General features: G+C 39.9%; 1 protein-coding gene across 1 annotated transcript in view; it reads right to left on the reverse strand.

Annotated features, from left to right (window-relative positions):
• LOC122806873 (tubulin monoglycylase TTLL3-like) overlaps positions 1-25,706 on the reverse strand; it is a 406,187-nt gene that overhangs the window by 352,564 nt on the left and 27,917 nt on the right. Inside the window, exon 2 of the mRNA XM_044077644.1 lies at positions 13,432-13,615. Within this exon, the coding sequence (XP_043933579.1) occupies positions 13,432-13,443 (12 nt within the window). The 5' untranslated portion in view covers positions 13,444-13,615. The remainder of the gene's footprint in view (positions 1-13,431; positions 13,616-25,706) is intronic.

Here is a 25,706-nt window from a genome sequence, read left to right on the forward strand (position 1 = left end):
AACTAAATATGCATTTCCCATACCTGTCCATCGTCCTATAATCCCTATTAGGAGGATGGACAGCAGAAGAGGTTTCCAACATCTCTTTCTTGGTGGCCGCCGCCACCACCATTGCATCAACTGGGACTCCCTTTGTGGGAAAACCCTTGTCAGTGGGGGAAGTAATAAATTTGTTGGGCCTCCGAGGGACTGGCTCCACTGAGTCAGGGGACTCCCACTCCCTTCGAGCAACCAGCTCCATCAGTTCATTGAAGGGCGGAGTAACCCAGGAGGTGGATGGTTGAGATCCAAAGGCCTTCAGGAGAACCCACTCGTCCTCAGAAGGTGCAAGGGACTGCCAATCACCCCTCTGCCTTAAGATTTCCAATATGTCTGCGAATGAGACATCCTCTGAGGGTGATCGTGGGGACCCTTCTGATTCCTCCAAGTTGGTATCTGATGTCAGGGATTCCTGTGAGGAATCCAAGTGCCTCCTCTTGCACAATCTCTTCCTAGGTACTTCATCGGTGGGAGCATCCGGTGAAGTCCCTAGAGAGGAGGGGCCACCCAATGGGGATACCTGAGGCCATGGATCTCGACACTTTGTGGGAATCTGTGGGGAAGAGGTAGAACGAGGCCCCTTAGGGGGAGGGGAGGACAGATCCGAGAAGGTAGTGGTCTTGGCAGCCATGACCTTCCTCATGGCATTGAAGGCACCAGAATCCCGGTCCGAGAAGTCAGTCGGTTCTGAAGAGACTGGCATCTCTCCCCAGACCGAGACCCTCCACTCCAATCCAGAGGACGGAGACAAGGCCACCTGCGCCGAAGCCCCAAATGGAAGAGTCAGAACCGAAGTATCGGTTCAACTCTCCACCCTGGAACCAGCGAGGGACTGTCGGCCCCGAGATTCCACTGTAGGGACCAAGGAGATCAAGGTTGATGGAGCCGAGGGAGGTGGATCAAACCTCGGCTCCAAGGGTTCTACCAATATCGGTTCCATCTGCCCCGGCTCCGAATGCTCAATTGGCTTCGCAGGAGGAGGTGGAGAAGCTATGGGAGGGATATCAGGCTTTGAAGCCGAATGGCTCAAAGCAGATAGCATTTTGGCTAAGGCCAGGTTCTCTAAGAGCCTCTTAACCACTCGGTCCAGATCCACATCAGAAAGCCTCAAAGAATGCATCGAGGGAGGTGTCGAAGGAGCCAAAGATGGAACCGATTGAAGAACTGGAGACTGAGGAGTCTCCAATATCGGTTCCACAACTGGGCCCCGAGGTAAGGACTCAATACACGGCTCCAAGGACTGTGGAGCTGATGCACAGACCATACCTGAGGAACTCGGAGCTGAAGACTTGGGCTCTGAGGATCCTTTGGAAGACTTCGATCCCTTTGAAGCCTTGGAAGAGGTGTCAGCCTTATCTAAAGTAGCCTGAAAATCAGGCTTCAGAAGTCCTCTGTCTACCAGTTTCCTTCGCCTTTCCAGGAAAACCCTGGTGCTAAAGGAATGGCAGATAGAACACACCTCTTGTAGGTGTACAGAGCCCAAACAGTACACGCAGGTGGAGTGGTTGTCTGTAACAGACATTTTTTGACCGCACTCACACCTTTTAAACACTGATTTCTGTTTTTCTGACATCGTTTAACTCTAACACTAAGTAACACAAACAAGTTCTAAGATGTATGTAAAAATATATATATATCTAAACACAGTACTAAATCACACTAGATATATTTATAAGGTCTAACTATCTAATAAAACTATTTACTAAACTATTTACTAGACTACCACACTATATATATATATATATATATATATATATATATATATATATATGTAAGAAACACGACACACTAGCTGACAGAGCCCTGTCAAGCCCAATAAAGCAGGCCTAAGCCCTGAAAAAGAACTACTTAGAAGTCCTAGCAATTAAGCTAAACTAGAATCCTAACACTATGATACTATCACACTGAGATATATAATACTCAAAAAATTAGAAGAGAAATACTAATAATAATAGAAAATTTAAGTCACTGGCGCAAGCTAACTTCGATGAGCTGTTGATCCGTTGCAGCGGCAAACTAGATCTGGGGATTCACAGTAGAGCATCATGGGATATACACTAGGTCTCGAGCTTCTCTGAGAGTCTGAGCTTGAAAAGCGGCCGATTTGGAGCCGAGGGATCGGCTCCGACCCATGTGTAAGAGCAAAATGGCGAGATAGAACAACTTCACATTAATAGATTTAATAGTACTATAAATTCTTGCTTAAGTGTTCTCAGCTCATTATTACTAATTTTCTCCTCCCTGTGCTTTGTTTGGATCCCGTTTGCATAGTTCTTTTTCAATATAATCTAATTTTATTCAGCTATCTGCGGTTACCTGGCTGGTCACTAGAGTAACTTATCACACCCTTTGTGGAGCCAAGCTGTTTTGCATAAAATTTTGTAAATCTATATCTATAATCTGTTGTGTCTGAGAATAAATTTTATAATCTACAAACAGTTTATCAGTTTGTATGGCTTTACTCCTTCCACATCTTGTGTGTCTATAAAATGATTCCCTATTATGCTGAATAGCTTTATATAAATTGTCTTCAAATTCTTCTTGATCTTGTCACATATTATGCTTAATTTGTTTGTCCAGCTTGTTTATTTCAGTATTCAAAGTTGTAGTTTGACCTCTTTTCCATTTCATATATTTTTTTCTCTAACCTTAATCAAGTATCTTGTTCTTATGGAAATATATCCCCCTGATGTTGTATACTTAGATCCTGATGTTAAACATTTTTTTTGCACTCAATTTCTCTTTCAAAACTTTCCACATTTGTTCTACAGTTTTTGCACTGAACGCATCACTCCAATTCATTTTACATAGTGACTGTTTTGCTTCCATATAATCTGTAATTAATCCTCTGTACATTGGTTTAGATTTCAGTTTGGTAGAGTTATCTAGCAGCAAATTAACCTTTATAACCCCATGATCACTGCACATCAACAGTGGTAAAAGTTGACATGCAGTAATAGTAATTTCTTTAGGAACACAAACAATGTCTAGTATGTTCTGTTCCCTGGTAGGTTTTTTACAATCTGAAACAATTTTTGCTCCTGAACATACGTTATGAATAATTTCCTTATTAATGCTGTTGAATATATATTATTCCAGTCTGTTAATGGTAAATTCAATTCCCAGTCACTGTTATTCTTCCCTCTTGTGTTTCATGCAAGAAATGTATGAATTCCTCTAGGCCATCAGTACTTGATTTGATGGTCATTATACTCCAGCAATTGTTATATATCCCAGGGTTGTCTTTATTGTCACAGTTACACAAACTATAGTATTGGTGTTATCACTGAACATGTGACAATCACAGGTCTCATAACTATCTTTAATCACTATCATAACACCTCCACCTGAGTTTTTGTTAGAATGTCTGTTACAGTAAAAACATTTATACTCTGTCAGAAATGGTTTCCAATCATTGTTCTTTAATCATATTTCACAAGCAATAACAACATAAATCTTATGTTAACGTAGCAAATTTTCCAATAAAACATTCATTATTAATGCTCCTGGCATTAACAATCATCAGAGGTGCAAAATATCTGCTGCAAAAATTCTCTTCCCTGATCTTGACAAATGCACACTTTCCTGTCTAAACAGATGTGCACCCAAAATTAGGCTTGGATGCTCTACACATTTCCATTTTTCAAAATGGGACTTTTTTTATGTAGGTATTTACCCCAAAAATCTTTTCATTCACGATGACCTGACTCTCTCTTCTATATGTGATTTGTGAAAAATAATCCTACTACAAGTATAAGCTATACTATATAAGAAGACAGTAAATTCCCCTACTAACAGTCAGAGTCCTTGTGGATGAGATCATTTGCACCAAGAATAAAAACAGATCCATACTTCCTTACATTAATGAGTTCTAAGGCTTGTCTCACATCTTCTATTTTTGCTCCTGGTGAGTATAATACTATTTGATGTTCATTATCTTCTCTGCAAATGTAAGTATCAGTTCCTCTAATAACTGAATCCACAATTACAAGAATATCTTTCCTGACCAGATCTGAAGAATCTTCAACTTCTATTACAGTAATATCTGCTTTATCAGTTGTTACAAAGGAAAGATCTTCATCACCATTAGTGTTATTAATCCCACTGTTTTCATTGCGTATGACATTTGCAAGCATACAGTTCTTATCCAGCTCTTTTTATCGATCTACAACTTGAGCCATGTAGTCAACATCTGTCTTTCTCATCTTTTTTTCTTACAATAACGTCCTCCAATTCTTTCACTTTCAGTTTTGATTTCTTCCTTTTCACCGCCTCTTTTTTCTACCTTCTGTTTTGGAAAAATATGCCTTTTTCTGTAGACTGAATGTTTTAATAGATTAATGTTCTCATTCCCTGTAATCTGTGTGTTAAATAACAAAGCATTGTCAATTTTAGTATGTATTCTCTTTACATTACAGACGTCTATTGGTTTCCTTTTCTTCCTTGCTATTTGTTGTGAACTTCTTCCTTTCTTTCTTTTATTACTTCTTCTAAACACACTAAATCCTCAGACTGCTGAATACTTGTATCCAGAATTCCAATGTTGTCAGGGGCATTATCCTGTTTCATAGGAGTTGAATGATCTTTACAGATGATAAATACTTCCTTTCCTAAATGTGTTCTATTTGCTCTTTGCCTAACATCATTAATCTCACCAGTCCAGTCATTAATATATGTAACAACAGTTTTACAAGGTGTGCCAATTGCATAAGTGCAATCGCCATCATTAAGTCAAGATTTGCTACTAATAATGGTAAGCAAGTCATTTGTATGCCGTGGTGGTACAGCAGTAGCGTTGTTACCTCACAGCAAGAGGTTCTCCCATTCGATTATCGGCTTGGCTTGGGAGTGACTTCTGTGTAGAGTCTGCATGTCCTCCCCACGGTTAAGACATCTGTAAATAAGGTTGGGCATCGAGCTAGCACCTCGGCATTTAAAATCTACTGCCAATCATTAGTGGACCGGAGTTAAGACAAACAAACAAACAATGGTAAGCAAATCATTTGACTTTTGACATGAAGAACACAGACGACCAGTGTTATCAGGTGTCACCTTTAGATACACATAGCATTTATTACACTGTACAAGATATTTGTGCTTTAGCAAATCATTAATAGCATACTCATTTAAGGAATCCATATTCAGCTTCAAATGAATAAAAAATTATAAAAGAAAAGAATAATCAAAATCAGGTACCATGGAATTCAAAGAGAACTTAAATCAACTTCTATGAGAAAAATCACAAAAAAATATACAGAACTAAATACTAAAGTAAGTATAGTAAAGTTGTCGCTCTTACTGTACAAGTTCTGAAATTCAGACAAAAGCTGGAGTTTCTTTCCAGCTGTCACTATCACTTGCAGCTGCACCTGTTTTTAACAGTGAGATCAATAAATCACAAACCAAGACAGGATTTTTTAGATAAGCTCTGGATTGTCCTCTCTGCAGTCTGTGTTACTTTATAGCTAAACAGGTCCCTTAGGATGTCTAGAGTCTGCCTGTCTAAAACCTATCCCTTTCTAACACTACTACATTAAAAAAGACCAAAAAGACCAAATGACAGCCACCGTCTGTGTAGTTCTCTAACATCAGACTAGGACAAAACTGAAAAAAAAAAAAAACAAATGGAGTACAACATATTTTGATCTGCTTTTGTCACACATATGTAAACAGCATACCCCCTTACTCTCTCCCAAAATATAGCCATCTGTATCCTCATCTAATGTTTGATTATAAAGAAAGCAAAAAAAACATATGATCACAGTAATGTTTCCAATGTTTTACTCGTAAGGAGTATATTGCTTCTATACAAGCTATAGTGACCTACTGATCACACTTCTGAAGTTTGTGAGGAAAGTTAAAGAAATAATTACCACATTGTCCCCAGCCCAGCTCAAGCTGTAGTATCCTGTGCACACCTCTTAGGTTTCAGTAAGAAAATGAAAGAAATAATGACATTGTCTTCAACCTCCACACAGGCTACACAAACTTTCTGTGCACACCTCTGAGCAAGGTTAATTTTAGACTATGTAGGTTCAGAGCAGGGACCACGACATAGCCTGTATCAAAATCCATGTATACAGCCTTGGAAAATGGGTTCACCACACCTCCAGAAGTTCTGAAGGTCTGGATGTTGTGTGATACATTTTATGTCTTATTTTTTTGAAAGATGATTTTTTAAACAAATGACAATAGGGTCAGTAACTGCTAGACAGCAAACTTCTATACTGAATTACTTAACTGTAAACTGCTTTTTCATACTGAAAGTTGTATTTTCTGCTTGTGAGTGCTCTATCTGTGCTTTTCTGTGCATTTTTGTGAGATTCCTGTGTTCTAGTCAGGTAGCATAATCTGAATAAAGGCCTGATGTTTGTTTGTTGTGATTTCCTCCCAAGGAGTGTATCATATAACTGATTTGTTTGCAGTTAAAAGCATTCTCTAGAGTCTCCTTGATCCTTTATCTGTTTAAAACTTTCATTTAGTGGCTCACTGCTGTTTTTCTGCTGTGATAAACATTTTTGTAGTGTTTTCTGCCCAATAGTGTAGCTACTAGCTGTAACAGTTTCCCACCCCACCCCTTACTGGTGTCTGTTCTTATACTTGGTGGCTTTGCAGTTGCCCGCCCCTACTGTAAATTTGATCTGGGACACTCCTACCAGTCTAGTGTCATTAGCTCAATCTACTAATACAGAGAGAACATTTGAGAAGGCCAACCCACTTAGGTTCTTAATCTTGAATTATCTTCTGTTCCTGCAAAAAAATTTTGCTAGAATCTCCTTGTGTTCTGATTGAGTGTGTTTCTCAGCTGACAAGTACATTTTTGGCACCTTTTAACTGTTCAGAGTTGAATAAAACAATAATTGAATTCACTTCAGAATAAAAAAAAAAAACAAAAATAATTTCCTGCCTTTCCTGTAACTAGTCTAGTCCAGATACAGATTTGCTGAATCCAGGACTGTTTGTAAGCTTCTGAGCCTCCCAAGCCTTTCTGTGTTGGAGGGAAGCCTTTTGGCTTATCAGTGGGAGTGGTAAGCACTAAGTAGCCTATCTACCACAAGAGTAGCAGTTTCTGGCCCAGAAATTGTAGTTTATTGGCCGTTTGGGTAGTTTTTCCATCTCTTTCAACTTTCTGGTTTAAAAGCATGTGTTTGAGCTTGTTTCCCACCTTTCTGGCAATGCCAAAGTCTGCTCTTCAATTTTTCCCTTAGATCTGCTAGTTCTGTCCTCTCCTGCACTTTTACTAGTTTATTAGTCTAGCACTTTATCAGACTTCTTTTAGCAATTATTGTAGCACACAAAAGTGCTACCAGCACTAAACGTTCTACAAGGAAACAGCTCCAGTACTTATTATTAATGCCCAACCCTCCAGGCATGTCTAAAGGTCAGCTCCCTGTGCTTTCTTCTATTAACCTGGTGATCTTGGGCATCCTGAGGCAATGTAGCAACTGCCTCATGTACACCGACAACCCTCTCCTCTTACCTCCCAACACCCAAACTTGCACTTATATATCCAAATTGGAAGTCACACACTCTCCAGCCAAGGCCGAAATACTTGGTCAAGAGGAGAAGCTCAACACCTGCACCACAACACATGGAACACATAGCCCTCCAGAGCACACACCAGCACTGCCTTCACATAAAAACACAAACCACACACCAGTCTTCATGGAGGCTCTCAATAAAAATCTACCCAAACAGCAAAGACCTCCAAGGCAGAAACGCACTTGACCACCACAACACAACACTAATCACGAGATACATAACTATCCTAAACAGTGTGCCACTCAACCAAAGCCCCTAAGGCAAAACAACATGCCCAACACACTAGTCATAGGTGACTTGATAGTGAGGCACACTGATGTCCCCACTCACTAGGCTGAATAAGGGGAAAGTAACAGTCAGCTGCCTGTCAGGCACCAGGATCCACCACATAACGCATGCACTCAGGTCCCTCAACAACAAGTACAAATATGTCTCTGTCATTGTACATGTGGGTGTGAATGACCTGTAACACACCTCCCTGGACTACATGAAAAGAGACATGGAGAATTTCTCGGATTATGTAGCCCAGGTGGGTATGACTCTAGCCCTGAGCAGCATCCTACCATCACCCAGAATGATACCACAGTACAAACAGAAAATTATTGATTTCAACAATTGGCTAAGTTTCTGGTGTCATTCTAAGGGGATCCGGTATCTGTCTGCCTGGGATGACATGATTGACAGACCTCGATGCTTTGCCAGAGATGGCCTGCATCTGTCACCCTTGGGCTTCCGGATATTGGCCAAGGCTCTTGCCATCCCTATAGTGCCTTTTTAGATGGTATTCCAAAGACCAAATTACCACTGTAACAGCTACAAACAAATACAATCTGAGGGTCATGCTGCTCAACACTAGAAGTCTAAATCTCAAAATGCACTCGCTCGAAGCACTCCTTGAAATGGAGAACATCGACATTTGTGCTGTAACAGAGACCTGGTTCAAGGCATCAGAAAGCACCCCTGCACTATCAGGCTATAACTCATTCCACACCTTTCGGCCGCAGAACTTGGACTGAAGCTCCAAAGGTGGTGGTATTTTCATATTCATAAAGGATGTGCACACCTCCAGACTGGTAGCCTAACATAACGCATCAGAGATACCTTAGGTGCAGCTAACATTGGGTAAGACAGCGATTCAGGTCGTAGCCTGCTATAGGTCCCCAACCATGTCCCAAGGCTCACACTCCACATTCCTAAGCACCCTGGAGAATATTAGGGTCCAACCTAACACTCTCATACTGGGCGCCTTCAACTACCCCTCCATTAACTGGAAAAACTACACATGTAGAAATAACAATCATTTTGTACTGACAATGTTTTTAGACCTCTCCAAGGCATTTGATATGGTCTCTCATTCCAAACTCCTAGACTCTCTAGCCTCCCTATCTTTTGCCCCTTCTACCATTGACTGGTTTAAAAGCTACCTGTCACACAGGCAGCAATCAGTCCAATGGCAAGGCACCCAATCTCCCTTACTCCCAACTACAATAGTTGTACCACAAGGCTCAATACTAGGCCCAGTTCTTTTCTCCATATTCACAAACAACCTACACACCTCCACCCTGCCTGCCTCTCTTATACAGTACGCCGATGATTCAACTCTCATCTGCTCTGCTCCATCCCTCACCACCCTTCAAAAACGTACCCAAAAATCATTCTTGTCTGTGGAAAGTTGGATAACTGATATCCAACTAATCCTAAACTCCAGAAAGACCAAACTACTTATCTTTACCCCCGATAAATCTATTACTACCCCTCTATCCTTTACTATCTCATTCAAAAATGGCACCATTATATCTCCCTTTGATCACACCAAACTCCTTGGTTTTGAAATTGACAACTCTTCTTTGACATCCATATCTCACAAACTATAAAAAAGGTCCATAAAAAAATGGGAAGCCTATATAAGCGTAGGAATTTCCTCACATCAGGCACATGTCACTGTAGTCCAAACTCATCTGCTGTCCACCCTATTATGCTGCACCAATCCTCACCCAAGTCAGAAAGCAAGATCTTGCCAAACTGGAATCCTGCTATAACAAAATTGCCAGGTTTGCCTACAACTCCACTTTCCGAACCCACCACTGTGATTCTCTAAGAGGACTTAAATGGTTAGAATTTCCGCCAGCTACTCAACTTCCACCAGTTAGTCATTGTCTATAACATAGTCAATTATCCCGATAAAACCCCAGCACTAAGCCAGTTACTTTCCTCCTACAGGTCAAATCGTCCTCTCCGCTCTACTGACAAATCCCTCCTCTGCATCGCTAAGGTGAATACCAGTGCTGGGAAAGCCCTTTTCTCCCATTCTGTAGCACTGAACTGGAACAACCTCCCCCCATAACTTCTGCCCCCACTAAATCACACTTCATTAACACCCTCAAGTCCCACTTTACAAATAAATGGTTATGCCCATGTATTACATAAACTTCACATCCTCAGTAAAACTTTCAGTTCCTTCTCACCATCATTACTGTAAATCCTTACAGATGAGCATCTTATTGCTGACTACCGAATGCTTTTTTACCATGTGAAATTAATTATTGTATCCTGCTTGTATAACAATCATGTTTTTCTTTTCCACTTGTTAAAAGTATTTCTGCTGTCTTGATAGTAGTGTTTGTAATACCTGCCTGATTTCACTGCACGATGATAAATGTTTTGTACTAGTCTGTTGATTAATCTATATGTGGAGCTTTTCTCCCTGGGCCTCCGCTGAAAATGGACATATATCCAGTCGGACTTTCCCAGTTAACAAATGTAAAATAAAATAAATAATAAATAAATACAAATAAAATAAAATGTACCAATACACTTGCCCAACGTTTCCTGGAATTCATTAATTCCAATGCCCTGCTCCAGCTTGTTCTTACCCCCACTAGAGGTAGCAACATCCTTGACCTGGTCATTACTAACATGGGCAACCATTGCTCTACACCAATAGTCAACTCTTCCCTGGTTAGATCCGACCATAAACTAATCACCTTGGAAATCCACATCCCTCCCACCCCTCCACCCCCACCCCGCAAAGGTAACCACCATGAAAAACTTCTACAAAGCTAACTTTGGGCTCCTAAAAACAGAGGTGGCTAACTTCACGGCACCCATGCAAATGGAGAATAGTTGCATGACTGCCGAATCGTACATCAATGCACTATAAGGCACAAATCTAGACATTCTGGACAGTTAAGAGGTATCACAAATCAAAGTAATCCTGCAATGTCAGACTAATGAGCAATCAGCAGACATTAGTTATATTCCTTCACAGCTAGAACTGCATTTTTCTACACAACTCTGACTGCAACAACAAGAACTTCCTGAGGAATAAGAAACATGGAACTCCAATTTCTGTTGTATTTGACTGACTGTAATCCTCCGTGGTTTACAAGATAATCAAAAAAATTAGCAAGGACAGCAGGGAAGACATATCAGATAAAATCAGGGCGGTTTTACAAACCCGGGGACAGCTGATCTGAAATATCTGGTTGCCTATCAGTAATCACATTAAGAAAAAGAAAAAAAACTGCTAATGTTATGACCGATAGTACAACTTTCTGTTTGCAATGCAGCCACGTTAAAATGTCCTCACTTCTTGATTCTCTCTAACCACGATCTGCCTGATTCATTGTCTCGGTAGATTGTGGGTGGGATGGAGTAGTTGGCCAACACATTGAACAGCGAAGACCCTGGGGAGCTACACTTCCTCCCTAAGGCACTACAGTTACTGTATCTTCACTTACAGACAGACACTGCATACCATGTGTTTATTTATTTTCTTAAAGTAGAGAAACTCAGTGTTTCTTTACTTAAATAAATAAATGCCAGAAAAGTACCCCTGCTAGACCAGAGACAGCAGCACCCTAGGCAGACACCTAGTTCACCTTTGCATAAGGCCAATGGCCTGAGTGCACAAAGCACCTAAAGTACCTAAACACACATTCTCTTCTGATTTGTTGTCACCAAACTGTAGCCAGCAAAAATCCACACATCCCCTTACTTTTATATTCTCAGTCAAAGATCGTTGCAACTTGGATAAAGTAATGTTTAGAGTCTATCCACATCAGTACATTTCAAGCCTGCATACATCACTCCCATACGGAGTGCTACTTTAGGTATGTTCAGTCACAGACTCAAGCAATAATGCTTGAGCAACCGTGAAATAAGCAGTGATGTACCAAGCTCATCAAGGAAACTCATAAATGAATGCCTTGTATGCACCTTAAATACAAGGTAATACAACTAGAAAGCAAAAAAAAAAGGCTGCCTAGAAATATAACATAGAGGGCTAAAGCTATGACCTGCTAATGTGTTTCATCATGTAGTCTTTGATTCCTTTAGCCTCCTCTTGTATGCTGTGTGGCAAAGAAAATCATTTAACCAGGCATCGATCCTTGGTCACGCATGAAAACAGGAAGTTCTGCTTAGTGAGCTTACATAGTTAACGAAAGAATAATAATAAGATGTTATGTCATGGTTCACTAAAGATAAGCAGGAGTGAGCCAATGGCATAGAATAAATGCTGGACATGATGTATTAGAGTAAGGAAACGGTTTGTAGTATGTGCCTGAAGGACCTAACCAGTAGTGTATATACTAAGTGCTGAGCCATTCTGGAGAAGAACTTGCCCAGTAGCATGCTGCTGGGCTCTGCTGTATTCCTCCTGAGAAGAAGTGAGACAATGGCACCCAGTAGATGCTGGGCCATGATTTATTTCTCTGGTGTCAGACTTAGTGACATACTGGGAGCTGTTGCAAGGGATGAAGGTCTTGGAATTATGTTTATAAAAGATGACAGACCAAGAATGAAATGCTGCAGTGACAATGGACATATCTCAAGTGGGTGTATGGTTTGCTGTAGGAATTTGTAAGCAGTGTGGACTCGCTTATAATGTTAAGACATTTTTGAGTCAACTAGTAGCCAGGTGGGTTCCATTGGTTTGGTCGACAGGGAGTTTGGTCAACATCTGTTTAATTGACCACATTTGTTCGATTATACATAATCAAAAAGTGTGCAAGATCGACAAAACCTGGGTAGGGGAATATTCCCTTTCCATGGAGATTGTGCAATCTCAGAGTTAGTATATATAATTAGTGTGGAGTGGGGGGGTCACAGTCCCCCACATGGGAATGCAGGGGGGCTTGCCCCCTGCAAAAAACATTTTAAAGTTGCATGTGCCTAGGTTCTTCCTCAGTATATGCATACTAGGAAGTCAAAGTTTCGTTTTTTGACGTAGAGTGGTTTACCGTCAGGATGTCGACATACATGTTAGTCAACCAACTGAAGGTAAATCAGCTGGGCATAGCAGGGTAGTAAAAACTAACACTGCCGGTAACGTTTAATGCCATGGTTGTGATAATAATAGTCATGTATAGTTACTTGCCCCATATATCTTTTTTGTTTTCCTGTATAGTAAGAAAACCATACCTTCCTTTCAACAACTGTTCTTTCTAACACTCTCTCATCAGCTAATCTGTATTTACCATGATCTAAATGTTCAACGCACATTATCATCCAATTCATAAGCAAAGGCTTGCCTTTGTACAAGCTGGTTTGTCAAAATATACTTTCTGTGAAGGATGCTCTAAAAAGTTCACATTTTAAATATATTATACAGTACAATAGTTTTATGTCAGTCACTATGAGTTTTTAATTGTGTTTTTTAATTAATATTTTGAGTAATAAATTGAATCTGAAAAATTGAGGTTTATCAATAACTAATTATGTTTATGTATATATGTATTAATTACTAACTTAATTAAGTATAAATAGCAAATGTTTATTACTACACTGATAGTCAAGGTAGAGGCAATTGCAGCCCTGGATTAAAGTAAAGATATAAAGTAGGTTTACCTTGGTCACCATGGTAACAGCTCGCTTCCTGCTGTTACTCTTTCCTGAAATCGTCAGTGCGATGCACTAATATTCATTCCTTCCTATGTTAGCCCAATGTTCTGGTATTTATTCTTTTCAGATTACACTTACATATTAGCAAACACTTGCAATGCTGATTTATTCTATGCATTCCCATGAGCTCCTGGAAACAAGCAACAGAAATATTATACATGTCAGACCATGCAAACTACTGCCAGCTCATGCTCTTTTCACTGTAATTTACAGCTGTAATGTTAGAACAGTAAGCAGTGACTTTAGAATGCTTCTGCCAATCACCTTTTGTGAACATTCCAATTATTCTGCATTGTTCTAAAGCAAAGAATGCCTGCATAGTCACGTTCTGCTTAACAGGAAAATTATTTGTTGTCTGGGGCTGCCATTTAGCCTTCTAAGTAGCATATGTATGCATGTTTACATATTTTTTTATATTTGTATCACTGTGTCCTCGTGTGTGTGTGTGTGTGTGTGTGTGTGTGTGTGTGTGTGTGTGTGTGTGTGTGTGTGTGTGTGTGTGTGTGTGTGTGTGTGTGTGTGTGTGTGTGTGTGTGTGTGTGTGTGTGTGTGTGTGTGTGTGTGTGTGTGTGTGTGTGTGTGTGTGTGTGTGTGTGTGTGTGTATATGTTACAAAACACTTTCATGAAAAGATTTCTTCAACTCTCATGTCTGCATTTGAGAGGGTAAAAGGGACAGATTTAAAATACAGAATAAATCGTGGCATATTTTTTGGTATAAACAAAGCTGTCTCCCTTTATAATTTGCAAAATCAAAAGAAATTCACATGATTTAAACAATGTGATAGTAATGTATCTGCTATGCATTTAATGCCAGAGATAGCTGTCTAGTCGCAGTATGTAAATCATTTCAGCAGTGTATCCCCTCCAGACTTTCAACTAAGCCTTGGGATCCTCCTCTAAACCTAACAAAGTGCATGTCAGTGTCACAATCACCACCTCTGAATTTGCAAGGGACTCCTTCTACCATTTTGCTTCGTTCTTTTTGCTTCATTCAGTCATACTTTTTGAGACAATTGTTAACTTTTAAACAAGTTAAGTACAAATAAGAAATATGAAATAAAATGCCGGCTGGCTTTATAAAACTGCATTATCCACAATAACAAAAATATAATAATAAAATAAAAAATAAAATACAGGCAGGAGTTTCCCTGCTTTAAAACCCACATTTGCGCGGTTTTGCGCCAGTATACAACTCTGCACAGCTCCTCGTGGTGTCCTGCAGAGTGATACAGGCAACAGAGAGACCCAAGAGAGACTTTTCCAGATTTAAGTATTTTTTTCTCTGTTTTTTTGCTCCGACTGTCTTTTCCCGCCTAAAAAGCGAATTTCTAACTGATCTGTGCTTCAAAAAGTTTAAATTGCATTTGCCTTCTGCTTTTTAGTTTTTGCACTTGTTTTATATCAGTTTAAGTTGCTTTTGTATTGTATAACTGTTGTAGGCTACACACTAAAGTGCGCTAGCCTGTTTATAGCATTTACAGTGTTTTCTGTGTGTTTTTCTGCTGTTTCCTGAAAAAAACAAAAAAAAAAAAAAAAAAAAAAATTCTCTTTTCCCGCCTTTGCTGAACTAGATTAGTCCAGATTTCATGTTTTGCTGAATTCTGGACTGTGGTATAGTTTCCTGTGTTGCCCATATCCTTACTTGGATAGGAGGAAGCTTCTCTGTTCACCAGTGAGAGTGGGGAGCTTTGAGCAGCCTATCTGTCCCTGGAGTAGTGGTCTCAGCCCTGAAACTAGTAGCTTATTGGCCGTTTTGGGTCAATTCCTATCTCTTTCAGTTTCCCTGCTTTAGAACCCGCATTTGTGCAGTTTTGCATGATTTTGCGCATAGTGCAGCATCGGGCAGCGCCGCTTAAACGGGTTTAAACTATTCCTGGCTCCACAAAGTCTGCTCTTCACTTTTTCCCTTAGAACTGTTCTAAATCTCAAAGTAAGCACTCTGTTTTCATTCTAAAGCCCTGCAGTTGCTCGTATAAGTAATCTTATAAGTAAGCACTAATAAACTAAAGCACTACACCCTCTTATACTCCCTTTAAGTACTTGGCTCCCTATTAGTCCTTTTTGATCAGTCAAAAAGTAGTTCCTTATACTATTCTGGCATATCCAAAAATCACTTTTGGGTTTACTCTCCAGTCCAGCTGGTGAATCTGGGAATCTTGAGGCAATGTTACAACTGCCTTATGTACACAGACCACCCTCTCCTCCTCCCAACAAGCTCAAATATATGTGAGAGATGCAACTATATAGCCAAACTGGAGGCTGAGCTCTCTCAACCCAATACTGGCGCAGTCAGTCAGGAGGAGAAGGTAACCACACACACCACAAATCCAGTCTCACATAGACCTATTGCAACAGAAAACCAAACACATAAACACACAAAAACATACTTGGAGGCTCTAAATAAAAATCTGCCCAAGCAGCAGAGACTTCCAAAGCAGACATCGAAGCAACCGCTACCCCACAACAATACCCACATATCACATAGTTCGCTAGGGACGGCTTGCACCTGTCACCCCTGGGCTTTCGAATACTGGCTAAGGCTCTTGCCACCCCCATAGTGCCTTTTTTAGGCAAGGCTCAAAAGACAAACCCACCTCCATAGACAACACAAAGAAAAAAAACTAAGGGTAATGCTCAACGCCAGAAGTCTAAACCTCAAGATGCATGCACTCGAGGCTCTCCTCAGTATGGAGAATATCGATATCTGTGCAGTAACAGAAACCTGGTTCAAGGCTCCCGAGAGCACCCCAGCACTACCAGGTTATACCTCATACCATGCTTTTCAGCCCCAAAACTCGGACCAAACCACAAAAGGAGGGGGAGTATCCATATTCATCAAAGATACCCACACCTCCAGGTTAGTGGCACTGCATGAAGCATCGGAGACCATCCATGTGCAACTAACAGTGGGTAAAACTGCCTTTCAGTTTGTAGCCTGCTACAGACCACCCTCCCAAACTCAGGAACCCCACTCGGCTTTCCTGAGAACACTGGAGAATATGAAGGTCTTTCCAAACACCATTATATTGGGTGACTTCAAACATAGACTGGGAGCACTACTCAAGTCCCAACACCCTCGCCCAACAGTTCCTAGAATTTATAAACTCAAATGCTATGGAACAACTGGTCACTACACCCACAAGAGGGGAAAACATATTGGACCTGATCATCACCAACATGGGGACTCTATGTTCCATACCAGAGGTATACCCCTCATTGGTAAGATCTGACCATAAATTAATCTCAATGGACATCCATATCCCGTCCCCACCCCCAGCCAAGGAAACCATGGTGAAGAACTTCTCAAAAGCAAACTTCACACTTCTCAAAACCGAGGTGGAATCCTTCAAAGCCCCCGGGCCAGTGGAAAATACGGCCCAAACCGCAGAATCATTTACAAACACTTTCTATGGACACCTACAGGAATGCATGGATCGTGCTATCCCAAATAAAACCAAGACTCATTCCTCCAAAGGCACGAGACCTGTCTGGTGGACCCCAGCCATAAATAAGCTATACAACAGAAGGAGGAAGCTACTCCATGATAGACCAAAATCCCAAAAAGGGAAGGCATCTCTGATCAGTACTAGCAAGAAACTACAATCCCTCATAAAATCATCTAAGGCCAGCTTCGAAAGAAAAATTGCACAAGATGCTAAAGATAATCACAAGGCCTTCTTTAGTTATGTCAGGAACCTGGGTGGCAACTCCCAGATATGCTCTGAGTTAGTTCAAAATGAGAAAAAATACACTGAATCCACAGACATTGCCAACATCCTGGCAGACAGGTTCAGTGCAAACTTCTCCCCCCCTTCCCCCCCAAAAGAGCAAATGTCTATCCCAACAGAGTGTAGCCTCCTTGACATCACAGATGCACAGGTGAGAGCTGCCCTCTCCAAAGCAAAAAACACAGCATTAATGGGACTGGACGGTGTCCCGGGCTGCGTCTTACATGAACTCCAAGAAGAACTGAACCCTCACATAAAGTCACTGTTCAATCTCAGCCTTACTACAGGATATGTACCCAAGGAATGGCTTACAGCAACAGTGGTCCCACTCCACAAAGGTGGTGCCACAACGGACCCCAGAAACTATCGCCCTATAAGCCTGACTAGCCTGGTCTGCAAAGCTATGGAGCATATCATCATGAAACTCATAAACAAAGACATTGGGAACCTCCAAGCACTGGATCCTACCCAATTCAGCTTTGTTAAGGGCAGATCTTGCCTCTTGAACCTGGTCGACTTCTTTGAAACAGTCACCAAGGCCATAGATGAAGGGAAGGTAGACCACACTGCCTACCTGGACCTCGCAAAAGCCTTTGACACAATACCCCACTCGGGCATCATAAATAAGCTCACCAGCTTAAATATCAACCCCTATGTCACAAGATGGGTTGCAAACTGGCTCAGGGATAGAACCCACATGGTCAGAATTGCAGGTGCCATTTCAGACTCTAAACCAGTTACAAGTGGCATCCCACAAGCCTCAGTCCTGGAACCTCTCTTGTTCGGTATATATTTCTCTGAGGTACAGGCTAACATGGGAGGACTACAAACTGGGTGCCATAATCAACTCACCGACTGACACAAGCATCCTCCAAAAGGGTCTCACACAGATGGATAACTGGTGCCAGAGCCATGGCCTAAAGCTAAATGCCAAAAAGTGCATAGTCATCCCCTTTAGGAAAAACAAAGTGCCCACAAATTACCACATAGGTGGTAATCCATTAAGTACGGAAGAAGTAATTAGGGATTTGGGGACCCAAGTAGACAGCAATCTCTCCTTTGACATTCACGTTGCCAAAGTGGTTAGAAAGACCTTCTTTATAGCCCACCTTATCACAAAAGGGTTCACATCTATGTCAAGAGAGGTCATTGTGCCCTCTACTCATCACTCATCAGGCCCATAATTGAATACAATGCCCCATTTGGGATGTACCTTACCCGACACGTGCAGCAACTGGAAAGACCCCAAAAGTACCTCACCAAGAGGATCAAGGGACTCAAACAGATGCCCTACGCAGTTAGACTAAAGAAACTCCAGCTCTACTCAGTTGCTTACCGCCTACTCAGAGGCGATCTGTGCCTGACGTATAAAGCCATGTCCAACCCAGAATTAATGGACATGCTCCACCTCAGGAAATCCAAATCCCTTAGAGCTACATGCTCCAGGGACTTAAACCTCAGCACAGAAATAAATAGGACATGCTGGAGGGACAGATTCATATCCCAGAGGCTCCCCTCACTCTGGAACAAAATCCCAAGCCATGTTAGGCAGAGTCCATCAATGACCCTCTTCAAGAGAAATCTTGACGAGTGGATGGGAGATCGTAGGTTTACCCCTGGGATCTCTACTGTGTCCCTACTAGACAGAGGCACAGTAAACTAACCTCAAAAGGGCTATCTTCTGTGACCTACTATACAGAGGCACAGTCAACTAATCTAAAAGGGTGGCGAAAGCCAAACACACTCTGGCTAGGCTTGTAAATGCCCTAGGGCAGATAGCCTAGTATCAACCTATGAACCTATGAACACCTATGTAACATCAATATTCATCGAATTTCAAATTTTTGTTATTCATTTCCTTTAACATGAATGCTGACATACAATGTCCCGAAACAGCCCATGGGAAGAAGGGGTAATATCTGGCAATATAACAGTCTCAAGGCAAGCAGCCAAGAACAGAGGCTAATGACCAGCTGTGGGAGTAGTGAGTTGATTAGCTACAATTTAGCACATTTATGAGAAAGGGCTAAAACCTGTAGCATTAACTAGTGCTCAGGCTGTATGTCTAAATAGTCTGCTACAACCACAAGTCCATTAACTCTTCAGTTGATATACCAGATAAATCATAACTAATGAATCTAAATCATAAATAATGAATCTTTCAGTTGTATTGTGAAGCTGTTATTGAGTTGCATGGTGAAGGACAGAAAAAGGAACTTTTGTAGCCAGGAACTGCCTGAAGGTAGAACTGCAGTCTAAGTGCTCAATCAAATCATGAACTGTATAGCTAATATGGCCAAGAATCACAGGCTTAGGAAGTCCAGCTGTGTACCAATAAGATGCAGAAACACTGAGATCATATCTCTCAACTCTCCTGATTTTCTCAGAATATCCAGATTTTTGCTTCATATTTTTTTGTGCATTCCTCTTAAAATTTGTGATTTTCCAGCAAAGCACTAAGGATTGACGTCACTAAATAATGACATGTATTTGAGTTTCAGATTTCATTTCCTTCTGAAAATACATGTTAACAAGAATCATGTTATTCTAGCAACTTTCCAAGTTTATAAGAGCAGTGTTTAAAATCTGCCCCTATCTTTTGGCCTTTGTCCTCCAATTGTTTTAGGCTTTGTCCATATTTTGTGTGCTAAGTGGTTGAGAGGTATGGATCATGGTCCATGCATCAACAGCAGTAATACTACAGCCTGTATGGATAGTGAGATCCTACACCGGTAACAATAAATGTACAGCTTGCACAGGTCATGAGGCTTTCCACCCATAACAATAAATCCATGGTTTGCATGGGTCATGAGTCCCTACAACCACAACAATAAATACAGTGTTACACATAGGTCATAAGTGTGTACACCAATAACAAAGAATCTCCACCATGCATGGGTCATGAGTCCATCCCAGTAAAATAATAAAACTATAGCCCACCTTGCTCGTATATGAGCAGTTAATAAATATACAGCCTGGATGGACACAGGTCCAGGAAATGCAAAGAATTTTAATTAAGCTGAAAAATTAACTATTCAGTGAGTTAATTGGTTAACTATTCAGTAAGTTGCAAGGCTAACTATCTGGTGAATTGCATGCTAGCCATCTTAAGCTGCAAGGCTAACTATAAGGTTAATGCTATGGCTGGATAATCACAGAGCTATTTAACAAGTTTGCAGTGACATACATAGCTAAAAGCTGCATAGGTTGTACAAATAACAAGTCCAAGATCTGCAAGGCCATGAACCCCATGAGATACACAACTAAGAAATAAGTGAGATGCTTGGCTGCTGAAAACTGAAGCTTATATCAATATACATATAAATATTTCAGACATTGGCGATAATGTCCTTGTAGCCTGCCAATATACCAAAACAGTCATTCTCCTAATGTGTCCAAGTTGTTTTTAAAAATATCTAAAGTAGTACTTTCTTTAATAAAATTAGTAGTCCATACAATGCATCAGCTACTCTCTCAGAGAACTAATTAATACGGTGGATGGTGAATTGGTGCAACGGTAGTGTTGCCACCTCACAGCAAGAGGTTCTCCAGTTCGATTCTTGGCTGGGTGCCTTCTGTGTGGAGTCTGCATGTCCTCCCTGCATTTGTGTGGGTTTCCTCTGGGTGCTCCGGTTTCCTCCCACATTACAACGACATGCATCTGGAGCATTTCTCCCCAGGCCTCCGCTGAAAATTGGCTTCATTCCAAGTCAGACTTTCCCAGTTAATAAATGTTAACTAAAATAAATAAATAAATAAATAAAAATACATCTCTTATTCTTATATAACCTCTTTTTTAATTTCTCCAAGTCTTTTGGGTTTCTAATATGAAAGAATGGACCCCATTCCTAAATCAAAGTATGATTAAAGTTCATGAAATTAGTATTGTTTCAGTCTTTGATGTCAGCCAGAAGTGCTCTTTGCAGCACCCGCAATGTGCCCAGTAATGACTCCTTCTGCAATTCATATGGAGTTACATGCATTGGTAACATATCTAAATATGATTGTAAATTCTTTTTTATAAGACCCATTGCTAGTAGTGCTATTGGAAATGACTGGGTATCTTTCTTCCACATTGCTCTCTTTTCTGCCTGCAAATCCTGAGATTTTATGACTTTGTCTCTCTCTATATGCAAGACACTGTAGTCACTAGGTGTAGCGATTTCAATGATCAATGCTACTTTTGTCTTGTTTTCATGGACCACTATACCTGGTTTTTTCACATCTATCTTTTGAACTGTTGGTAATCCCATGTGATGTAGATTTCATCATTTTCTATGATGCTTTGTGGCTCATGTTTCCAGTGTTTTTCAGCCACTTCAATTCCATAATGTTTGCACAATCCCCAGTGCAACAGTCTTGCCAAATTATTATGCCTTTCAGCATATAGTCCTTCTGCCATTAGTATGTCACAGCCAGCAACAAGGTGTGCGACTGTTTCCAATTCTGTTTTACAAAACCTACATTTGTCTGTTTCTCCCACATGTTCAATGGATTTTTTAAACCGTGTACGTAGCCCACTATCTTGAGCCACCCATATTAACATTTCATCTTTGGATTTGAATTTGCCTCTCCTTAACCATTCTTGCATTCAAGCCTGATCAACATGAGGTTCTTCCAGGAGTTTTCTATATTGCAACTAGATTTGTGCATTTTCCACATTTCTTTTCTTCTCACATGATCCTTCACCTTATATTCTTTATTTTGTTTTTTTGGCACATTCAGTTGTGGCCTGATTTTTTATCTACTTCTGGTTTGGTTTCCTTTCCCTCTTGACACCAATATGATTCTCCTGGACTAAGCAGGGAAGTCATCTTAGATTTATTCTCATGTTTCAAAACTTTCACTACATTTGTGTCTTGTGAGGTCAGCAGATATGTGTGCACTCCCAGGATTGCAGGTCTATACATATAATCAATTTAAAGGAGGCCCATACCTCCTTCGGAATGAGAAATATATAATCTTGGTATGCACTGATTTTTATAACTCATTTGATGAGCATGAAGAATCCTTCTTGTTTTCCTAACTACTCTATCCAACACCTTTTGCAGTAAGTCAGTCACTCCAAAACTGTAAGTTAGGAAGAGCAAATTGGTTTATAGCTTGAATTTTGTTCCTAGATGTCAGTGCTGTTTTCAGAATTAATTGAAGTCTTCTAAAATATTCCTTACTAAGTTTTATTCACATTTGTTCATATTTTATTGTTGATTCTTCATCAATTCCGAAATATTTATACACTCCCTCTTGCTCAAGATCTTTTATATCACATTCTTGTCCCAAACTGATATTTTTGGTGCTGCAGCTTTCCTGCTTTAAAGGTTGTTTTTGCACATTTATCAAGACTAAATAACATTCTTATATCATCTGAAAAAGATTTGATTACTTGCAGTTGCGCTTTCAGTTCCTGATCTGATGAGCTATACAGTTTTAAATCATCAACAAAGAGAAGATGAAAAGTCTTTACACGTTGTTGTTTTCTAGGAGCCAAATTATAGCCATGGCCTAATCTGTTAAGGAGACAGCTTAATGGGTTAAGGGCAAGACAGAACAGCAGTGGTGGCAGGGAGTCACCCTGGAATATCCCCCTTTGACATTTTTCTCCCTGGAATAATAACTGATCCTTTATCATGGCTTAATTGCAAAGTGGTCTGCCACTGTTTCATGGTCACTCTAATGTAGTCGATCAGTGTAGGGTGTATCTTATACACTTTTAAGTACTCTTTTATCCATGAATGTGGGATATTGTCACATGCTTTTTTGTAGTCAATCCATGCCATACGAAGATTCGTCCCCTTTTTACAGTTCTCCATTATGACTGTTTAGCAACAAATGATCCTTTGTTCCATGTAACTTTCTTTTATTACCCTTTTGTTCTATTGCCATAATTGAATTTTCTTCTAAATGACTATAAACTCTGTCAGCATCAGTTCTGGTGTATACTTTATATGTTGTCAGAAGGCAAGTTGTTGGTCTATAATTTTTAGGATAACTTGCAGGTTCATTCTTAGGTAGGAGCATTTTTTTTCTTGTTGTTAACCAGGCTGGTATCTGTTCAGGGTGTGCATATAAATAGTTCTTACTCATGGCTAAATCTTCATACAAAGATGTTAATACTTTTAGCCAGAAGTTAGGTACTGCATCTGGGCCTCAGTTCTTCAATTGAAGGCTTTTTTAACTTTATTTCAATTTCTGTGGCCATTACTTCATCCCATTTCATATCCTGTACATTGGAACTTATTATTCTTTCTTTTACTTTTTCTATCCATTTAGCATTTTTGTTATGTTCCACAGGGTCTTCATAGATATTTCTCCAAATTGTACCTATTTCTTCTTTTTTTGGTGGTTTGTCAATTCCTTTTGCCTTGTTTCCCAATTCTCTATAGAACTTTTTGGGGTCATCAAGTGACACTTCTTGTCTTAATTGCTTTATAGTTTTCTCTATTCAATACTTCCATGATGGTATTCAATTTCTTTTAATATTGATTTTGATACATATGATGGTATTCAATTTCTCCTCTTCCTTTCCCTTACTACCCTGTGTTGTTGTGGTAGAATTTTATCTGTTATTAATTTAACTGCACAGTAATATATGCTATTTACTTGTGTTATATCACATAGATGTCTATGGACAGTCCTAATTACAGTGTTCATTTGTTTTATCAAACTTCTAACCTTTTGGGTTTTATTGACCTTCTATAGTCTATTTCTTTCATTGAATTAACATGTTTCTCTGTCTCATTAAATCAAACAACTTTTCTCTTAGCTCATTTTCTTCTAAACTGAGGGCACATTTTTTGTTCTCCATTTCCTGCGGACATTCTATAGAAAGTTCTATAGCATCTTTCTGTGGCACATTCTCTTCAATTTAATCTTGTATCATCCATTGCTCTGTCATATGGGAACTCACTGGTTTAGCAATCCTTAACGTTGTCTGATGATTCTCTATTACGTTTTGATAACACCAAACATTCCTAGAGGTAGTTGTCTCTAAATGCCCTATATATCTGAATAAGGTGTACTGTTAAATATCTATATGAGACACTGTACAAGCTCAGATATTTTAATTTTTCATAATAAGTTAAACTTCCACATACATGAATGCCCCTGGTGTATTTCAGCTGTACTCTTTCCAAATTACTTATGTTAGCTTTCTTATAAAGTTTTCATAATATTATACAATACTCAAGTTTGGATCTAATGTGGTAAGAAGATCCCTTCCCTCCTGCCTAGCCATTCAGGTCTCATTTTTTCCCTACCCCCAACCCTCCTTGAACATATTCTATTAAAATAATAATAATAATAATAATAATAATAATTTCTTCTTTTAAACTGTAGCAAACAATTGATACAGTTTATACCATGCCTGCACAGAGTACTATGGCGCATATGTTTTAGTTTAAAAAAATCTTCTTATAAACTGCTTGGTCAAATATAACAGAGAGTTGCTACAGTTTATACCCTGTCTGCACAGAGTGCTACAGAGCTTATGTTTTAGTTAAAACAAACAAACAAAAAAAACGGTTCTTCTTATAAACTGTAGTAGCTACAATTTATACCCTGCCTGCACTGAAAGCTATGGCATGGCACTCAGGTTTTAGTTAAAAAAAAAAAAAAGAGAAGGATTTTTTTTTTACTTTTAAACTGTAGCAAACTGCTTGCTATTCTGCATGAAGCAGTTGCTACATTTTAGACCACACACAGAGTGCTACAATGCTCAGGTTTGACTGCAAATGCAATACTGGCTTTTAAAGCTACTATCTACTGTTGGAACATATGAACTACCCACATCTGGCTGGTCTATTGATCAAACTCCCAATTCTTGACATTTTCACTGGGCTACTTGTTGGTCTGCTTTCACTTCTGGTTTTATTCTGGGCTGTACTGATGAATTTAATACCAGTGAAGATACATCCAAGATATCTTCTTCTTCATGTAAGATGGCATTCTCACATGACTTTAGTACATTTTTGGCATTTCTCTACCCTTGATGGAGTTTAAACTGGATGGGATTTACCTCATAAAATACAGTTCCACAAGTTGCAAGTCATTTATTGGTGCTTTTCATTAGAAATCACTGTTAGCACAGTTTTTATTAGCTTGCTAGCAGTATTTCAAAGTTTTGTGGCTTGGCAATTTTCTCTACAGTGGTGCAGCTGTGGAAAGGAGGTGTGGGGTAAACTTCCACATGGGAAGTGTAGAGGGATGTATCCATCTGCGAAAAACACTTTCTTTGTTTTCCTGCCTGTCAAGATTTTGACAGGATTGTTTCAGCCAGCTGTAGCTTTGACCCGACATTACTCAACAATTCATAATAGAACCGATCTTTGTTCTTTGGCATTTTCTCAACTTTCTTCTGTACAAGTGACAGTCGTCTCCTTGAACTACAGCTGCTCAAGCAGTCCTAACTTCAGGTTGCATACACCTTGGAAGTATTCTAGATTCTTAGTCTGACTCCACTCAGAATTCTGAAAGTATTTTGAAGTGCTTGTTAT

Source organism: Protopterus annectens, chromosome 7.part0 (assembly GCF_019279795.1).
Source record: "Protopterus annectens isolate FY-2018-M chromosome 7.part0, PAN1.0, whole genome shotgun sequence".
Lineage (NCBI taxonomy): Eukaryota > Metazoa > Chordata > Ceratodontiformes > Protopteridae > Protopterus > Protopterus annectens.